Raw genomic sequence first — 21,635 nt, forward strand, 5'->3', positions numbered from 1 at the left:
AACTTAGTTAAAGATAAAGCCGACCTACTAGTATCCTACTTTTCTTCTAACTCATGTCTTCATAATCTTGGTAAACCCCCTCCTACCATTCCCAGTACACTACATTTCTTTCTTCAGTTAAAAAATGTCAGAAGAATTTTGAACAATCTTGATGTTAAGAAAGCTCAAGGTCCTAACTGTATTTCTCCCTGTGTTCTCAAAACCTATGCCCCTGAGCTTACTCCTGTTTTGTGTTGCTTTTTGCACTTTCTTATTCCAATGGTGTTTTTCCTTCCTTCTGCTTGGAAATTTGCTCATATGCAGTCAGTTCCAAAAAAGGCTGAAAAATCCTTCCCATCCAATTATAATTCCATTGCATTTAATTCTACTCTTTCTGAAGTAATGGAGAAATCCGTTAACTACAAACTCCTAAGCTACCTGGAAACCTTCCATTTGATCAATGATTTCCAATATGGATCACATCAGTGTTAATCCACTGGTGATATGGTGGCTTATTTTACCCATCTGTAGACAAATTCAATGGAAAGGTTTGGTGAAACTCAACCAGTTGCTCTTGATACTTCAAAGTCTTTTGATTGTGTTTGGCTATAATGTCTTCTAAATAAGCTTCTATCTTAGGCTTGCCAACTGATTTTTGTAATTTGGTATCCACTTTTCTCTGTGACCACTCACTACTGGTGATGGTAGATGGCTCTCTATCTTCTAACTTCTCTTGTTAATGCTGGTATGCCCCAAAGTTCAGTTCTTTTTCCCATGCTTTTCCTCTTGTATATTTATGACCTTCCATTGACTGGAAATTCTATCCATAGTGTTGCTGATGATAGCACATTGTATTCTGTCTTCCAGCTTGAGAAGCTTTGCCCTATACACACAACTGCAACTTCTAGGATATCTGCTACCAATTCCCTAAATGCTGATCTCCAGTGGGTCAAAGATAACTTAGTTAATTTCAATCCTCGTAGAGCTCAGTCTGTCTTATGTCTCATAAAATGGATTCTTCTGCTTCTATGCTCATCTTCGACAACACTCATATTTCTAACAAAGATCACATATCTCTATTACAGATTACACTTCACTTCTAATCTCTCTTGGCATAAGCACATCACCACAAATATTTCTTCTCTGCATCTAAAAAAACTGGTTTTCTCTTTTTCTCTCGGCATTACTTTTCTTCTAAACAGCTTCTCACTCTGTACAAATCTGAAATCTGCTCTACCACAGAATATTGTTCCCACATCTGGAGGCTATGTCCCCCATAACTTCTCTCAGGATTCTAGACTCCATTCAAAAGAGGTTAATTTATTAGTAACCTATCCCTTATAAAGTCTCTCCACTCTCTGTCTTACAGATGTTCTGTTTCTGCTGCTTCCATAGATACTTGCATAGATACTTCTATAGATTCCCGCCTCGGGCTTGGATCAAAGTACTGCAAAAAAACCTTGGGAGGTGCAATATGGCCACAGAAGCCGATGCGCCAACAACTACCAAATCAAAAAAAAAAAAAAAAAAAACTTCTATAGATACTTCCATAGGCACTGCTGTTCTTCTGGATTGTTGTTATTTGGTTTTTAAGAGCATTAGCAACTAAGGCCATATTGCTCAAGGGATATGTGGTGATCGTTCCCTGACCTTTCTGCATCCTCCTTATTTGGTGGGCATGGGCTCGAGCCCCGGTCTAATCAAGAAGCATGTGCTACGCACTGCTGCTCCTGCCCACCTGGCTATGGAGGTGCCTTCTTCTGGATTGGCTTCTATAATTCCTCCTCTCTCTCTCTCTCTCTTCCAAACCAGTCCAAACATGTGCTGCAACCAGTCAGCATCCTTTTACTGTCCAGTTTCGAACTCACAGAACCAACTTTTCTTCTTCCTTATTTATTCCTTCAACTTCCATGTTTTGGAAAAATCTCCCGAAAATTACTCCTGTAGAAATTCAAGTGTAATGTCAAAAAGGGGCTTAGAGGGGAACAGGTATCCTGTGTGTTATCAGACACTCAGCCTAAAACACTGATGGATCCAATATCTCTCTATTACAGAAGATTTAGGAGTAGTCTGGTTGGCCTGCCTCCCTAAAATCCACTCATGCACACCTTCTTGATGGTAAGCCCTGTTACGTCACTTAGGTGGCAACGAACGTGTAGAGTGGTTCTCTTCAAGACGCCTGGTCAGCGTGAAGAGGAAAAGACCAAACCCTCCAGCATGTGAGAGCACAACAATACAAATGGCCCTCAGTCCCCAGCAGCTTTCACTCTCCCTCTTACGGCAGCGAGAGGATCAGAGTGGAAGCAAAGGGTGCTAAGAATCTCTGGGTACGACCAGGCTGCCATGCATGGAAACTGAACTTGGCCTGTTATAACGTACGATCACTCATCGGTGAAGACAGGATATTAGCGCTGGAAAAGGAATTAGAAAATGTGAATTGGAATATCATCGGTTTGGCTGAAAGAAGAAGAAGAAATGAATCACTTATAAGTTTATCAAGTGGAAATCTGCTGTACATCAATGGAAACAGTGAAAGGAGTGAAGGTGGAGTTGGCTTTCTGGTCCATAAAGATTTTAAAAACAACATTTTGGAATTCAAAAGTACATCACCAAGGGTGTCAAGGCTAATACTCAAGATTTCTAAGAGGTACAAGCTAAAGATTATAATGATTTATGCACCAACATCAAGCCATGATGATGAAGAGGTTGAAGAAATGTACACCGAAATTGAGAGTCTTCTAGATGAGCAGAAAACCCACTACACTATTATTATGGGGGACTTCAATGCTAAGGTTGGAAAAAGGCAAAACAGCGCAGAAAGAGGAACTATAGGAAAATTTGGAATTGGTGAAAGAAATAAAAGAGGTGAAAGACTTGTGGAATTTGCAGAATCTCAAGAACTGTCAGTAATGAACACTTTTTTCAAGAAAAGGGTGAACAGAAAGTGGACATGGAAGAGTCCAAATGGATTAACAACTAATGAACTCGACTTCATCCTCACTAAGAGAAGATATATTGTGAATGATGTTACCAGCAGTGGGGAATGATATCAGCAGTGGGGAAGATGGATTGCAAAGTAGCAACACATACGACTTACCCGATATTCTTCCTGATGAGGTAGAACATGCATTGAAGAAAATGAAGAATCTGAAAGCCCCAGGGGAAGATGAAGTTACTGTAGAGTTGTTAAAATTGAGAGGAAGAGACATAACACAAAAACTGGCAAGGCTCTTCACAAAGTGCATTAGAAAAGGTGTGACGCCTAAGCAGTGGAATAATGCAATCATAGTTTTGCTGCATAAGAAAGGAGATAAATCAGAAATTGGAAATTATAGACCAATTAGCTTGTTATCCCACATCTACAAGTTGTTCACAAGGGTCATTACTAACAGATTAGAAAGAATACTTGATGAGAATCAACCGAAAGAGCAAGCTGGCTTTAGGACAGGATTCTCAACTATGGATCACCTTCACATAATATCACAGCTAATGGAGAAAGCAAATGAATATAAAACACCATTATGCCTGGCATTGGATTATGAAAAGGCATTTGACTCCATACAGCATAAGGCAATGTTTCGGGCACTGGAAAGACAAGGCATAGACGCCCCATATATTATGATTTTGAAGAAAATATATGAGAGTGCTACCTCCTTTATTAGACTAGACAAAGACAGTAGGAAATTTAAAATTGAGAAAGGAGTTCGACAAGGAGACACAATATCTCCAAAGCTGTTTACTGCTGCCCTTGAGGAAGCTTTCAGAAGATTAGACTGGTCGCAGAAAGGAGTCAATGTGAACGGAGAGTACCTAAACCATTTACGATTTGCAGATGACATTGTGGTCATAAGCCACGATCCCAAAGGATTAGAGGAAAATCTTAATCAGTTATGCACAGTTATTAAGGATTTTGGACTAAAGATGAATATGGTTAAAGCAAAAGTAATGATGAACAAGTATGCCACAGAAAGGGAAATAATGATTGAAGGAGCAGTAATTGAAAAGGTGGAGTCATATACATATCTGGGACAAGTTATTAGCTGTAATAATGATAAATGGCTGGAAGTCAAGAGAAGAATAAATTTTGGATGGATAGCATTCAGGAAATATAGTAACATACTGAAGAGCAATATCCCAGTTTGTCTGAAACGTAAAATAATAAATCAATGTATACTCCCCACCATGACTTATGGAAGTGAAACTTGGGCGCTCACCAAAAGAATAGAAGAGAAGCTGAGAACTACACAGCGAAGAATGGAACGAATTATATTCGGAATCAGACTGTTAGATAAGAAGAGAAACACATGGATTAGGCAGCAAACTCAAGTAAAGGACATTCTTATCAAAACTAAAGAACTAAAATGGTCTTGGTCAGGACACATAGCTCGAAGACATGATGACAGATGGACTAAGAAAATAACAGAATGGTACCCAAGAGGAGCTAGAAGAAAACCTGGAAGACAAAGGCTGAGATGGATAGATGAAATTCATGAGTTTTTGGGTAGTAAATGGATGGCCAGTGCTAAAAACAGAAGGAACTGGAAAGTTGCTGGAGAGGCCTTCATCCTGCAGTAGATTGAAAATGGCTGATGATGATGATGATGATGATGATGATGAATGTCAAAAAGTATCTTCTTTCATCTTCTCAGCCTTCAACCCATTCACGGTACTAAGTACTGTAGACTCTAATACTTTTCGTGTTTGAGGTTTTTGTAAAAAAAAAAAAAAAAATTGTTATAATTGTATATTATGGCATTATATGCACATATTTTTGTATAATGCTGTAACATTGATCCAGTAGTGTTGAGAAGTAGGTCTAGGAGGAAGGTAGTATCCTCTTATTTGTCTTTCTCTTTCTTTCTACCCTCCTTGGCTATACATTTGTTTGATCTCAGACAGATGGAACAGTTATGGGATGGAGTCAAGTCCATTAATTACATGGACTTGCTTTCATTCATTATTTGGGATAATGTGATCCCACTTAAATCACTCTCCAGGAATAACAGGATGTCCACCCATTTTCATTGGCGCCCCCGTAGCCAGATGGGCAGGAGCAGCAGTGCGTAGCACACACTTCTTGATTAGACCGGGGTTCGAGCACGTGACCACCAAATATGGAAGATGCAGAAAGGTCAGGTAATGACAACAACAACAACTCATTTTCATTCCTAAATGTGCTGGATAAATACAGGAACTTCCCGACTCACATAATACCCAACTTAACATAAGTTTTTGCCAGCCGATGCAAACTTAAAAAAATGTGGAAATGTATTTTGCATCCTGTAGGTTGTTTGTTTTGTTGTTTGTTGTTTGGTTTTTAGGTGCATTAGCAACTAAGGCCATATTGCTCCGGGATATGCGGTGGTTATTCCCTGACCTTTCCGCATCCTCCGTATTTGGTGGTGACGGGCTCGAACCCCGGTCTAATCAAGAAGTGTGTGCTATGCACTGCTGCTCCTTCCCACCTGGCTACGGAGGCGCCGCATCCTGTAGGAATAAATGTAGGTATCATGGAGGTATTGTGAAAATATTATAATGTGAATAGCATATTGTTTTTTTTTTTTTTGGTAATTCATTCCAAGATGTCAGAAGTTGAAATTTTCGCTATACAACTAAGCTATTTATATCTCTAAAAGGTCATTTTTATTATGGAAATTGTTATTGTTATCATATGTTCAGTTATAAGAATCAATTTTGAACACCTTTGTGATATTTTTCTAAAGCACATTTCTGGAGGTCATGACTATAAAACAATAAAAACAATTTGCTCTTTCCGGTTTATTGGGCTTTTGTGTTAGTGCATCTAATTATAAACGGGTAGTAAACTCGATCTCACTGCATTTACAACCATTCTGATAACTGGAATTGTGTGGATTTTTATGTTATTATGGTGGAATGTGTTTCCCCTTCATTGAAATCTTCAATCATGTAATAAACATAAATAAATTTTCAGAATCTTCTCTTCATTCCTATTGGCGCCTCCGTAGCCAGGTGGGAAGGAACAGCAATGCGTAGCACATGCTTCTTGATTGGACTGGGGTTCGAGCCCGTCACCACCAAATACGGAGCATGCGGAAAGGTCAGGGAATGACCACCGCACCGGAGCAATATGGCCTTAGTTGCTAATGCTCTTAAAAACCAAATAACAACAACAACATTCCTATTTACTTATTATGAAGGGAAAGCGACCAATGGAAAGTGCAAGTGGTATCAGTGCTAGGAAACGGAACAAAATTGATTTAGAAATGAAGATGAAAATGATTAAGAAGTAAGAAGCTGGACAAAGTTTGTCATCCATTGCACAGGAATTAGGTCTCACTGCTTCAACATAGAATATTATATTAAAGGACAATGCACGTATAAAAGAACATGTTAAAGGATCAATGCATTTAAGATCAACAGTGATCACAAAACAGCGTTCAGATGCTATATCGAAGATGGAAAAGCTATTAATAATATGGATGGAAAATCAGATTCAGAAGCAAGTGCCCCCGAGTCCAATAGCCATTCAAGCAAAAGAAACAAGTATTTATGAAGATATTAACGAAAAATACGGCAAACCCCAAGCCACATTCATGGCAAGCAATGGGTGGTTTAATAGGTTCAAGCCTCATGATGGTTTCCACAACATTAAAGTATGCGGCGAAGTTGCCAGTGACAATTCTGCAGCTACAGAGAAATTTTGTGATGTGTTGGAAAAAAACTCTTCTAAATCTCCACAGCCCTCAACTTCTGCAACAGCATACTTATCGGCTGGAGAGTTATTTTGGCAACGATAGTTGAAAGGTAAAACTTTCTGACATTGTCTGTCTTCTTTCGCTTTTTGTAATTTGGTGCATTTTTGTAATTTTTTCTGCACATGAGATAAAAAAATTGAATAAATAATTCTATTTACATGTTCATAACCATGTCCATGTCTGTCTGTCAGCATTTCTTTTTTGCTTCAATCAAATTCAGTGTGCATAGTTGCGAGTACTGCATAAGCATTTAGGGAAATTCCGACTTACGTAGAGTTCTGCGGAAAGCAACCCTTGTGTATGTCGGGGAGTGGCCGTATTATTGTTCTCATGGTATGCTGAGGAGAATCACTGCTTTCTTTGGCACCTCCGTAGCCAGGTGGGAAGGTGCAGCAGTGCGTAGCACACGCTTCTTGATTAGACCAGGGTTCAAACCCGTCACCACCAAATACAGAGGATGCGGAAAAGGTCAGGGAATGACCACCGCATATCCCGGAGCAATATGGCCTTAGTTGCTAATGCTCCTAAAAACCAAATAACAAATACAAACAACTGCTTTCTTTAAAAGCAACTGGAAGTTCTATATAATACCAAGAAGTCCCTAAAATAAGCTTTCTACCGATTGTATAATTGTATAAAATAAGCTGCCTACTGATCATAGTATGCTACATTCTTAAACCAGCGATAGAGTACAACCAGCTTCCATTCATTTATAACCAAAAGTCCAAGTTGACTAGATAATTTTTTTTCTTCTTAGAAAATTATAAATTACAGAATTTCAGAACGAACTGCATACCATAAACAGGTTTTATATACATATGACAGAAGTGAATAACAGTTGTTTGAAGGTATACAAAATCTGCATGCTGTCGTCAAATATTATCAAAATCTGTTTACCCAGACAGGCATTATGGAAAAAGTCGAAACTTGTGTTTTCCTTAAAAGCAGTTAAACTTGCCTTTTTGAATAATGTAGGCTTGACTAAAGCAAGATTTCTGTTTTTATATCTTGATCTGGCTAACACAAGTATTTACAACCAATGAAAATACGTACCATGACAGTAGCAAAAGTCTGCAGTTATATTATATATATGAATGTACATAAAAATATACATAAAAATGCACTAGTATTTTTATGCCGAGTTGGTTTCCCCTTCTTTTATAATGATGGCTAAACTGGATTATTCTGTTTTATTTACTGCATGAATCTCAAAAAAAATTTCAGACTGACTTTTAGCTATTGTACATAAGTTAAATAAATTGTAAACTTCAAAAATTTTAGGTTAGGGTGGTGTTTCTTAACCTGGAATGAATAAGCCTCCCCTCTCCAAGAGGTATGCGGTTTCTAAAGTAATTTCTCAGAAGGCATATTTTATGCTTTGCAAAATCTAAAACTTAAACTTTAAATTGAAAAATTGTCATAATTATTTAGAATTCAATATAAATGATTTGTTGAATGTTTCAGTTTTAAAAAGTATTGATGATCTTGGGTGTATCCAGATAATGATGATATGCTTGAGGATCTGTAGCCAAATAAAAACTTTTCCCCCAACTCACTGATTCAGAACTACAGTAGCAGACCTTTATCGGATGGCAAAATTAAAGTACTCTGTAAAGGGATACAATTTGCGCCATTTACCAATAAACCTGTACTTGAGATGCTCTCTTATTTGGGAACCTCATTGAAAAGTGTATGGGATCCTAGAGTGAGGAATGGCCTTGCTTTAGACTTAATCCATGTGCTGAATAAATATATTAGGAAAGTTACCAATAGCAGAACTGAAATTGTGGATGTCTCTCACACTCAGGCCCCGGGTGCCAAGCGTTCCGTGGCCAAGCGATTTGTAGTGCATTTCTAAAAGCGATTTCTGCAAAGAGTATTTGAGCAAACAGATTCTATTTTTGTTTCAAAAACCGTTTTCTTAATTTCTTTGTATATCCGAGTAGCACTTTCACTCTACAAGAAGTAGGGAAAGGCCCAGAAAGGGAATCCACCTTTCTGTTTTTTTCTATAAATACTAATTACTAACCCAGCCGCTTGGTCACCTCGTGGCACTGCTCCTGCCTCCCCGTGGCGGGGCCGGTAACCTGGGTGGAAAAGATAATCCCCCAGGGCCAAAAGGAGCCATCATGGATTCCACAAATTTTCCACCCTTAGAGCCTTCAAGCTCAAGACCAGAATATGGTAATGAAGACAAGGAAAATAGCCAACCCAAAAGGCTTCGAACAGAAACACACTGTTCAGATATTCCCAATTTTTTGGTGATGCACTCTCTGTCTACCCTGCCTGTGGGTAAGTTATCTCCGTTCGTGATTCAAAGACATCTAGAATCTATTGCAGGATCACCAAAAATGGTAAAGCGACTCCAATCCGGAGATCTCCTGATTGAAACAGCCACCACAAAACATTCGGAGTGGCTATTAAAGACAACGACATTTGGTGGGTTGCCAGTATCTGTTACTCCCCACAATACCTTAAATTCATCAAAGGGTGTCATCACAGAATGGGACTTAATTACTGTGTCAGAGGATGAATTAGTACAAGAACTTAGCAACCAAAAGGTAATCAGCGCTAAAAGAATAATGACAAAAAAAGATGGAAATCTCATTCCAACTCGTTCCATCATTTTAACTTTTAGTACTCCTGATTTGCCATCCTCAGTAAAAGCTGGATATTTAAACTGCCGAATTCGTCCATATATCCCAAATCCTCTTCGCTGTTTTAAATGCCAGAAATATGGCCACTCACAGCAGGCATGCAGAGGTGACCCCATCTGTCCTATTTGTGGAGCAAAGGATCATACGCAGGCAGATTGTCCAGCCGCAATTCCCATTTGCCCCAACTGCAAAGGCAATCATCCCGCATTTTCTAAAACATGTGAAATGTGGAAAACGGGTAGGAATATCCAAAAATATAAAGTAGAACACAAAGTCACATATCCTGAGGCACGCAGACAAATAATGCTGACCATGCCAAGTCCATCGTATGCCTCTCGAACCCGAAGTTTTCATACAACTGCAATTCAAACAGATGTGTCGATACCGCCCAACGTCTCGCTAGCTAATTGGGTTAAAGCAACCATATCAACCACAGGAAAAGAAAATTCTAAAACGAAAACCAGCAATGCCACCAACACCCCAATTAGTATCCCAAATGATACTGAGACAGTCTCAAATGACACAGAAAAATTCCCAATTGAGACTCGGACAGTTCCACATAACAAAGAAAAACTTAAAACTGCTAAAGATAAGAATAAACCTGAATCATCAGCCAGTAGTAGTATGGAAGTAGATGTAAACCCAGATCATGAAGAACCCATACTAGAACTTCACGCAAATGACACGATGGATACTGGACGCCCTACTTTCCCGAAAAAAGACCGAAAAAAATCCTCTTCAAACAAAAAACAGTCAGATGATTCATCCTCAACTAAACCAAAATGAACCACAACATCTTACAATGGAATTGCAGAGGCTTTCGTTCCAACACAGACGATATACAATACCTAATTAACCAATATTCTCCGGTTGCCTTTTGTTTACAGGAAACTTACCTAACCACACAAATTTCTCCTTCGATAAAGAACTATTGCATTTATCGAAGAGATCGAAATACTGCTAACGCTGCCCATGGTGGTGTGGCAATACTAGTAAATTCAAAGATCCCATCTAAACATATCCCACTCCAAACTGAAATAGAAGCTGTTGCTGTTCGTATAACTCTCCATGGTACAATAACACTAGTCTCAGTCTATCTACCACCAAACTGTACTTGCTCTTTAAAAGATCTTGAAGACCTCTTTATACAGATACCTCCACCTTTCTGTATATTAGGGGACTTTAACGGGCACCACCCATTATGGGGCTCTACTAAATTGGATAGACGAGGTAGACTAATTGAAAGTTTTTTGGAGACACTAAATCTCACTGTACTCAATACAGGTGCACCGACACACGTACAGCTCCCAGCAGGACACACCTCAGCAATAGATCTCTCAATTTGTTCACCAATACTAGTCCCAACCATAGAGTGGTATGTAATAAACGATCCCATGGGCAGTGACCATTTCCCAATAGTATGCAACTTTCTGAAAGCAAAGACTCCTTCATTTCAACCCAGCAGAAAGTGGAAATTTGTCCGAGCAGACTGGGCAAAATTTCAGTCATCAATTGACCTTGATGAGGAAAAAATCCGCCTCCAGCATATTGATGATGTGACAGAATACATCACGTCGCATCTTCTAAATGTGGCTAAAGACACGATACCACTATCAAATCCGCCGGGCCGAAAGCACTATAATTACTGGTGGAATGACAAATGCACCACAGCAAAGAGAGCAAAAAATAAAGCCTGGAATTTGTTTCGGCAGTGCCCAAGCACAGTCAATCTCATTAATTATAAGAAATTAAGGGCAAAAGCACGCTTTATACAAAAGCAAGCAAAGAAAGAATCCTGGACCCGGTTTGCATCCACTTTTCACAGAAATACTGATCCCAAAATAATATGGAAAAGAATTAGACAGCTGTCTGGTAAGTTTCCTACCATACCTTCTCCAATCCTCTCCTGGAATGGGCAAGATATATCTAATCCTGTAGATATAGCCAATGCTTTGGGCAATATTTTTGCAGAAATCTCAGCAACATCAGCATATACTAGCTCATTCCAAAGAATTAAAAACACTAAAGAAAAGCATGGTATTAATTTTGAAACTTCAAACCTTCTCCCATATAATAAACCTCTGCAATATTCTGAACTATTACATGTCATTAGAACAGCCCGCAATGGTGCTGCTGGACCAGATGGGATTTATTATGTCATGTTACAACATCTTAATGACAAAGCTTTGCGCCTCCTCCTAGTCTTTTACAATCGTATATTTTTAGAAAATGTTTTTCCGGTTTCTTGGCATCACTCTACAGTTTTAGCATTCCTAAAACCTGGAAAAGATCCATCCAACCCATATAGCTATAGACCCATATCTCTCTCAAGCTGCCTCAGTAAAATCCTTGAGAAAATTATCCACAGAAGACTCATCTGGATCATCGAGTCGGAAGAGCTAATGAGCGGTAGTCAATATGGCTTTCGTCAAAACAGGTCATGCTTAGACCTTATGGTCAAGGCTGAATTTGCCATCCGTAATGCTTTTGTCAAACATGAACATCTAGTAATGGTTTCAATAGACATAGAGAAGGCATTTGATACCACCTGGAGGCATGGTATACTTAGTGATCTGTACTTTCTCGGACTACGTGGCAACCTTCCTGTGTTTATTAAGAACTTTCTACATACTAGATCATTTCAAGTTCGATACCAACATGCCCTCTCTTCAACTTTCATTCAAGAAGAAGGTGTTCCACAGGGATCAGTATTGAGTGCCACTCTTTTTGCTATTAGAATTGATTCCATCACCAAACAGCTTCCAAACACAATTGAGACATATCTATATGCAGATGACCTTTCCATCTCCTGCCATTCCCAAAACATGAGATCTATTGAAAGACAGCTTCAAATTTCACTAAATAAAATACAACAATGGGCCAGCCTCAACGGCTACCGACTCTCTCAGAAGAAAACAACTGCAATTCATTTTTGCAGACAACGAAAACTTCATCCGGATCCTGAACTTCAAATTTCCAATGTATCCATCCCAATCGCTACTAACATCAGATTTCTAGGATTAATCCTTGACCACAAATTAAATTTCCTAGATCATATTAAAAATGTACGGACTTCCTGTCTGAAAAAGATAAACATACTCAGAGCGTTATCTGCCCGAACGTGGGGTGCAGATCGTACCTCCCTGCTTCGGTTGTACAAGGCATTAATCAGATCCCGTCTCGATTATGGTGCTCCAATCTATGATTCTGCCAGAAAGAGTGCATTACGCTGGCTTGATCCTATTCAACACAGTGCTTTGAGAATTGCAATTGGTGCATTCAGAACGTCGCCAGCACATAGTCTCTACATAGAAGCTCACGAGCCCCCACTAAGTCTACGCAGGAAAACACTGTTGTTGAAATATGCTGTCAAGATACAAAGTTGTGCCTCTCATCCCGTTCAGTCATACCTTTTAAACCCACCATTAGAAAACCTATACAGAAACAAACCCAGCATAGTTAAACCAGTTGGTCTTCGCCTTCTTGAACTGGTGCAGGTTTGGAATATTTCCATCCGGAAAGTACAGCAGATACCAACCTTTGCTCAACCACCATGGGCTCCTCCTCCTCTTCCAACATGTGACACTTACCTCTGCCAATGGAGAAAGAATACTTTGCAAGCAACAAACTTCAAACAAATTCATGATGTTCACATTCAAAGATATATTGATTTCTACCAAATTTATACAGATGGCTCTAAATCTAATTCAAATGTTGGAGCAGCTGCAGTGTTTCCAAATACAGTTGTATCAGTATCCCTTCCATCAGATTTTAGTATATTTTCTGCTGAATTGTATGCAATAAAACTTGCTTTAGAAAATCTCTATTCCGACTGTTCTTTAAAATCTGTTATTTATACTGATTCCCTCAGCTCAATCATGTCACTAAGTAATTGCGAAGATAAAGTTCACCCTGTTCTAGATGAAATCAGAAGCTTGTTACTACAAATCAAAAAACGTCAACAACTGGTTGCTTTTTGTTGGATACCCGCCCATTCCGGTATTTTAGGCAATGAACTGGCTGATAAAGCTGCAAAAAATCCAACTACCTTTGATTTAACCAACATCCCTGTTCCAGCATCAGATTGTGTACTAACCGTTCATGCTGCTTGCCTATCACAATGGACAGCACTCTGGCACTCTCAGACTAATAATAAACTCTTTCAGTTTAAACAAGATCCGAAAATTTGGCGTTCCAGTGTTCGTACATCGAGACGAGAAGAAGTAGTCCTTTCAAGGGCAAGAATAGGTCATACTCATCTGACACATCTTTATTTACTCACAGGAGGTGATCCACCACAGTGTACACATTGCTCTAACATCTTGACTGTTAGACATATTCTAATTGACTGCCCCTACTATAAACAACACAGAGCTTCATCCTTGATCTCACTGATAAATAAACGTAAACCAATAACTCTTGAAAATCTCATTGGTGATAAAGCAAATATTTCTGAATTTTTTGACTTCCTCAAGCAAACTGGACTTTTTAATAATTTCTGATTTAAAATTTTCTTTTGAATTTATGGAAATTCCTCATCTCCTAAAATAATAAGTGAATAGGCACATTATAGCCATAGATGCTTATGTGCCATTAAGCCTCCATAACAACAACAACAACAACAACATCTCACACTCAGAAAAGATAGTATAGGATAACTTAAAGATAAGAATATTCTCATCAGTAAAGCTGAAAGTGGGGGGGAGTCATAATTCTGGTTAAGGATACCTATAATAATAAAATTGCAGCCCTGTTAAATGATACAAACATCCATGCCATAACGAAAAAATATCTCATGAAACCTTTTGAATAACCGGTTAAAATATTTCCTTAAAAACTTCTAACAGAAAATAAAATTGAATAAATCACATTCAAAAGATTAAATCCCAACAATTCATAATCTCTTCCCCCAAATTTTTGCAAATATTATGGCCCATCTTTTTTTTTTTTTTTTTTGGTAGTTATTGGTGCATCGGCTTCTGTGGCCATAATGCACCTCACAAGGTTTTTGCAGTACTTTGATCCAAGCTCGAGGTGGGATTCGAACCTGCGACCTTTGGGTTGCCAGGCAGGCACTTTACCCACCTGGCTAGCCCCAGTCGGCTAATGGCAAACCAGTCTCCAATCTAGATGGATTGTTAGTAGGAAAAGACATCTAGGGCAGAACTTAGCAAGATGGTGCATTAGTTTCTGAACCCGTACCATTCTTCCCTATCCAACCACTCTCAAGAATACACAGGACTTTATTAATAGACTTCAGCAAATCCACTTACAAGATAAGGTCATATTGGTCAGCTTTGATATATAAACTACCTTCAACAAATGAAATATCAGTACCCCTATTAACCAAATAAATTTACCCAGCTAATGGACCCTAGCCCCTCAATGGTGAAGACATTAAAGAAGCATTGGAACTCACCACAGGCCTGTCAATCTGAAACTTTCAGCTTAGTCATCCACTACCATTAAAAATGGGTATTATTAAAAGTTTCAAGTACTTAGCATATACTCTCCTGACACTCTGGGTTAAGTATTTAAAACAGTCAAATAAATTTATACCCATAAAGAATGGTAATAGGCACCATCACTAAATTTCACCCCTCCCTTGCCAAATGATACCCTGACTAGCCCAATTCGTCCTCCACTTCCACCTGGGTATTGGTAATACCATTAATGTGATAGCTAAATGGCACAACATATTGATATCTGTTTCACAGGGTGAAAATACCTGAAACAACTCCTCTAGTCTTTCAACTTTTCTTCCCCCCCCCAAGTGATAAAAGAGATGTGTTTACCATCTTGACTGAGAGTGCAGCAGGTACTATGTAGGCCAGACACCCTAAACTACAGAAGACAATAGATGAACATGTCTGCCACACCAGGAGGGAGAACATGCAACACTCCATGGAGGTCTTTCATGTTCAGGGAAACTTCATAAATACCATCAGGTAGAGGGAACCATTCCCCCAGCTTTCATCCTGTTCCAGAGAAGATAACATCCTATAACAACTAAGACTCCAGTAAATATATAGGTTAACCTTGGAATATTATCCAGAATTTCTTAAAGCTTTTACAAATTATAAATTTGAAACTGTTGGACTTATTAAGACATGGATAGATATTGTTTTCACATTTTCAGTGAGAGAAACAAGGAGAGATAACTGTATTTTATTTTTTCTGTGTCATTTTAGTATTGTATTTGGGAAGGTTCTGTAACAGACATAGTAACTAATATTGAAATATTAATTTTTGAAAGTTAAAACAAAAAAATATATTTTTTTTCCCACCTAGATCTTTGGTCCAGGAAAGAAACTTGGAAGCTTAATTATTTTTACCATGTGTTTATTGATCATAACATCGAGTATTAGCATGCAACTCTTTTGTTCCCTGGCTGATTTTAATAAGTTTGAAACTTTTCCAGAGGTAATCTATGTTATTAATATTTTCCTATTAATATAATGTATATAAAATATTAGTGTTAAGTTAGCATGTTCAATATTTTTATGGATGTATTCAAGTCTTACAACAGTGACATTTAATGAAATTTATTATATTAATTTTTATACCTCCTTGCATTTTTTAAATAAATATAACAAAATATATAGTTTTATAACCTTACCAAAAGTTATAGGAAGATATATAAGATCACATGTACACAAAGGATCAGCTAGGACTGAGTATATACAAGCTGCAGGTAGCAGAATGTTCCCAGAAATGGCATAAACTGTGATTAGGGTGAAAGTGGCGATAAGGAAGACTTTCTGGATAGATAGCAAAGGTTTGGACACAGACATTTTTGACAGCATTCTATTTCATAGTCGCCTTTGTCGCCTGGTGAGGAACACTATGAAAGAGAATATAGTGTTGAGTTAACCAAAAGTTGGAAATCAATCATGTTCTGTATATATCATAGATCTTGAACCACTAGTCATCAGAAATGTGACATTTTCGTGTAGACGGTTTGCAACTGGTTCCTTAGATTACTTTCAGAAATGCACATAGGAAACCAAGTATTATTATTAGAAATACAAAGTAGCTATTGAGAGTCATCATAGCAGGAAATATGTCATTCATCATAATCTTAAAGAAAATTAACTGAAATAAGGAATCAAGTATGAAAAGCTAGGGGCGCCTATGCAGCCAGGTGGGCAGGAGCAGCAGTGCGTAGCACGTGCTTCTTGATTAGACTGGGGTTCGAGCCCATGCCCACCAAATACGGAGGATGCAGAAAGGTCAAGGAATGACCACCGCATATCCCCGGAGCAATATGGCCTTAGTTGCTAATGCTCCTAAAAACCAAATAACAAACAAACATGAAAAGCTAAAATTGCCAATTTATTTTAATGTTAGAATACCGTTAGATACTGAAGAATAGAGCAATGCAGGCAACTGCATTAGAAGAGAAATTGGAAATGGAAATAAGTAATTCTACTGTAAAAAGGATTTTAAAGGAAATATGGAATCAGAGTATACTAGTCTGCAACACATGTGCCGTGAGATTTTTTAATGAAAGAGAAATTTCTTTCAAGGTCATCATCCCATTATACAAATGAGATGATGCTGCCATATGTTATTGTTATTAATTATTCTTATCTGTGTTTGTATACTTCTCTGAAGAAAACATTTTCATTTGTGTTTCTTGGCAGATCATGCTTGCCTTGTTTCCTTTTACCTGCAAATTGTTTTATTGTGTTATGTATCTGCTTGCATCTCAGCACATGCAATTTATCACTTTCCTTTTGAAACATAGAACTTTAAAGGACATTATATATTACAGATAAATCAATGGTCAATGCAAGTTTATGATCTTTGTATGATTTGTGCTTAACCAGTAATCATAAATTACCATCTTTCTTTGATTGCTATATTGTTATAGATTGATACCTGTGGGTGGTGTTTCCTATAACTTATAGTGGTCAGCATGAATGAATTAATTTTATTTTTAATCTGATAGATCTGTATGAAAGTTTAGTGTTTTCATCATACTTTTTTCTGTCTTTCCTCCCATCCTTGATATTTCATGGTATGCTTCCAAGTATCTTTTACAAATTTTGTGTTTTGCTGTTAAAAAAAATACTAATAGATTAGTATTTTTGTGATTAGTATCCTTGTGTGTGTACAATGTAAGGAGTGTGAGGAAATCAGGCGACAACTCAGCATTGTTATGGGCCTATATGAGAGCTTGAAGAACCTAAATTGAGGGGCCCATCAAGTTCTCAGCTGCCCACATCAATGCCAGAGCTTGCACTTGATCATCACGCAACACAGCGGCAACCCCCAAGGCACAATGCGCTGGTCCCACAGAAACTAGTAGTTGTTGGTGACTCTATTGTCAGGGAAACGAGAAACATGGTATGTAAAAAAGATAGGTGGAACAGGACCAGGGTATGTCTGCCAAGGGCAAAGATTGATGACGTTGTAGAGTGTATATCATCTTTTAAGGGCACAAAAGGTGATATTGTTTTACATGTTGGCACTAATGATATTAAGAGTAGGAGACCAGTGGAATTCTAAACAAGCAGGTCACTGTCGAAAAAAAGCCTGGAATTAGGGTTGAATTTGAAAGTATCTGCAATTCTGCACAGACATGATACGAGGGAGTATACGATGAGAGCCTTGTCCATAAATTCGACCCTGGAAAGATTGTGCAAGGCTCAACAGGTAGAATTTTTTTCAGCCTGGTCTGTACTTGCTAACAGGAGAGATTGCTTCTACAAGGATGGGATACACTTAAATAGAAAGGATACAAGAATATTTGCTGATGCTATCAAGGCAGTGTTAGGTGTGTTGGAAAACTGCTAGCTTGGGGGGGGGATACAAGGACTAATAGATTAACAGTAGCCACTGGCAGAGATGAAAGTGATTCTTGCACTGCTTCTATTGGAATAAGCAGCAGCCTGGAAAACAAGATGTAGGGTATTTCAGAGACTGTTGGGAGTCATTGCAGTACAAGTAAACACATGGGTTTGTGTTAGGGTAGCTAAGAATAGAAACAGGTGCATGTATACTTGCGTATACACCAATGTTAGGAGTTTGGGAAATAAATTTGATGAATTTCAGGTGTTGCTCAAAACATCAAAGGCAGATATTGTTGGGATATCAGAGACGTGGTGTCACACAGATATAAGGAATGCAGAACTGGAATTTGGGGAGTACAATGTGTACAGGAAGGATAGACAGGATAGGAAGGGAGGAGGGGTTATGCTATTAGTTAAGAAACACATAAAATCCAAGGAAGTGCAGCCAGTCGACATTGCTGGACAGTGCAGTGTCAAGTCAGTTTGGTGTGACATAAGCATTGGGAGATCAAAATTGAGAGTAGGAGTGTGTTATAGGACTAATGACTCTGATGAGTATAATAAGAAACCGTACAGGGAAATAGAGTGCACCAGTAAATCTGAGTCCTATAATGGAGATTTTAATTTCCTAGATATTGACTGGAATTTGTGGGTTGGTCACTCACACACTAGCAAGGCTTTTGTGGATTTATTGGATGATTGTTTTCTACATCAGCATGTTTGGGAGGCAACTAGAGGGAGTAATACTCTTGATCTGATTATCAATAGTGATTCTTCATGCATTAAGAATCTGCAGATAAAGGAACCAATAGGTGGCAGTGATCACAGTGTGCTGAAGTGGGATTTACTAAGAGGTAACTACCATTAGGGGTAAAGGAAAGGGTTTTTGCTTTTGTAAAGGCGATTACGGTGGTCTGAGACAGTATTTAAATTCTATACGGTGGGACCAACTGATGATGTTACCAACAGCAAATTCTAAAGGGGAGGCATTCAAATTATTCTAGAAACTACTAGGCTGTATTGTTCGAGGTTTAGGCCTAAATGGATGTCAGATGAACTAATAAGACATATGGTAGAGGAGAAAAATGCATGTGATACATTAGTAGAGGCATTTGATGCAAGAAAGCAAGCTTATGCAGCATCTGCCAAAAAAAAAAAAAATAAATAAATAAAATCATAAATAAATAAATATGGCCCCAATGGTAGCCGAGCATTCTGGTCTCTTGCCAAAGCTATTGGCCGCAACTTTTGCCCATCTCTGCTTCCACCTCTGTCCAAACCAGATGGTTCTGTTGTCACTTCAGCCAAGGATAAAGCTGACCTGCTAGCATCCCATTTTTCTTCCAGCTCATGTATTAATGAACTTGGTAAAACACCTCCCACCATTCCCAACACGGTCCATTCAATGCCTCCTGTGGTCTTCCGTCAAAAGGATATCAGAAGGATTTTGATGAATCTTGATGCTAAGAAAGCTCCAGGTCCTGATGGTATTTCTCCACTTGTTCTCAAAATCTGTGCTCCTGAACTTACTCCTATTCTTTGCCGCCTTTTTTCACTTTCTTATTCCAAAGGTGTTTTTCCTTCTGCTTGGAAATTTGCTCATATCCAGCCAGTTCCTAAAAAGGGTGACAAATCCCTCCCATCCAATTATCGTCCCATTGCAATTACTTCTACTCTTTCTAAAGTAATGGAGAAATCAATTAACCGCCAACTCTTAAACTACCTAGAAACCTTCCGTCTGAACAACGATCGCCAGTATGGATTCCGTCGGTGTCGATCCACTGGTGATATTCTGGCTTATGTTACCCATTTATGGACTACTTCAATGGAAAGGTTCGGTGAAACACAAGCAGTTGCTCTTGACATCTCAAAGGCTTTCGATCGTGTTTGGCATAAAGGTCTTCTAAACAAGCTTCCATCTTATGGTTTGCCAACTGTTTTTAGTAATTGGTTATCCAGTTTTCTCTCTGATCGCTCACTGAGGGTGATGGTAGATGGCTCTCTGTCTTCTAACTTCTCCACTAATGCCGGTGTCCCCCAAGGTTCAGTTCTTTCCCCCACTCTTTTCCTCTTGTATATCAATGACCTTCTTCCATTGACTGGAAATCCTATCCATAGTTTTGCCGATGATAGCACATTGCATTCAACTTTCCATTTTGAGAAACCTTGCCCTGTTCAATCAGCTTCAACTTCTCGAAAATCTGCTACCAATTCCTTAAATGCCGATCTTCAGGTAATTGTCCAGTGGGGCAAAGACAACTTAGTTGATTTCAACCCTTCTAAAACTCAGTCTTGTCTTATATCTCGCAAAAAGGATTCTTCTGCTCCTATGCTTATCTTTAGTGACACTCCAATTTCTAGGCAAAAGGATATATCTCTTTTGGGGATTACCCTGACTTCTAATCTCTCTTGGCACAAGCACATTACAAATATTGCTTCCTCTGCATCTAAAAAACTTGGTTTTCTCTTTCGCTCTCGGCGTTACTTTTCTTCCAAACAGCTGCTCACTCTGTATAAATCGCAAATCCGCCCTGCCATGGAATATTGTTCCCACATTTGGGGTGGTGCCCCCAAAACCTCTCTCAGGCTTCTTGATTCCATTCAGAAGAGGGCAGTTAGGTTAGTTAATGATTCATCTCTAACAGAGTCTCTCCACTCGCTTTCTCATAGACGTACTGTTTCTGCTGCATGCCTCTTCTACAGATATTTCCATGGGCACTGTTCTTCTGAATTGGCTTCTATAATTCCCGCTCTCTCTTTCAAAACAGTCCGAACACGTGCCGCCACCAGCCAACATCCATTTACTGTCCAACTTCAAACCCACAGAACCAACTTTTCATCTTCCTCATTTATTCATTCAACTGCCGTTTTCTGGAACAACCTTCCTTCATACGTATTTCCTGAAAATTACAATCTACAGAAGTTCAAGTCCAATGTCAACAAATATCTTCTTTCGTCTTCTCAACCTCCAACCCAAGCACGGTACTAAGTACTATAGGTTCTAATACCTCTCGTGTTTGGGGTTCACATAAAAAAAAAAAAAAAAAAAAAAAAACTACTAGGCTGTATTGTTCGAGGTTTAGGCCTAAATGGATGTCAGATGAACTAATAAGACATATGGTAGAGGAGAAAAATGCATGTGATACATTAGTAGAGGCATTTGATGCAAGAAAGCAAGCTTATGCAGCATCTGCCAAAAAAAAAAAAATAAATAAATAAAATAATAAATAAATAAATAAAAAATAACCACTTCCACTTCACCCCTCTGTTTGTTCGAAATACCTGTCCAGCTGAGCTTACAAACTTATTTAGGCTATCAACTTCCACGACAAGGGATGGAAGTCTGTTCCACCATTCCACATATAAAATTCTGTTCCATGTCACCCATTAATAAATTATTGGGTGACATGGAAGCCTATGATAGATATCAGCTGGTCTGTAACCAAGTCACAAAGGAGATTAGG

The 21,635-nt window shown here is 38.6% G+C and overlaps 1 protein-coding gene across 1 annotated transcript in view; it reads left to right on the forward strand.

Annotated features, from left to right (window-relative positions):
* na (sodium leak channel non-selective protein na) overlaps window positions 1-21,635 on the forward strand; it is a 605,671-nt gene that overhangs the window by 179,562 nt on the left and 404,474 nt on the right. The window contains exon 13 of the mRNA XM_090376183.1: window positions 15,665-15,796. Coding sequence (XP_090232309.1) covers window positions 15,665-15,796 — 132 coding nt within the window. The remainder of the gene's footprint in view (window positions 1-15,664; window positions 15,797-21,635) is intronic.

Source organism: Mastigoproctus giganteus, chromosome 6 (genome assembly GCF_048544385.1).
Source record: "Mastigoproctus giganteus isolate SK-2022 chromosome 6, ASM4854438v1, whole genome shotgun sequence".
In the NCBI taxonomy this organism is placed as follows: Eukaryota; Metazoa; Arthropoda; class Arachnida; order Uropygi; family Thelyphonidae; genus Mastigoproctus; species Mastigoproctus giganteus.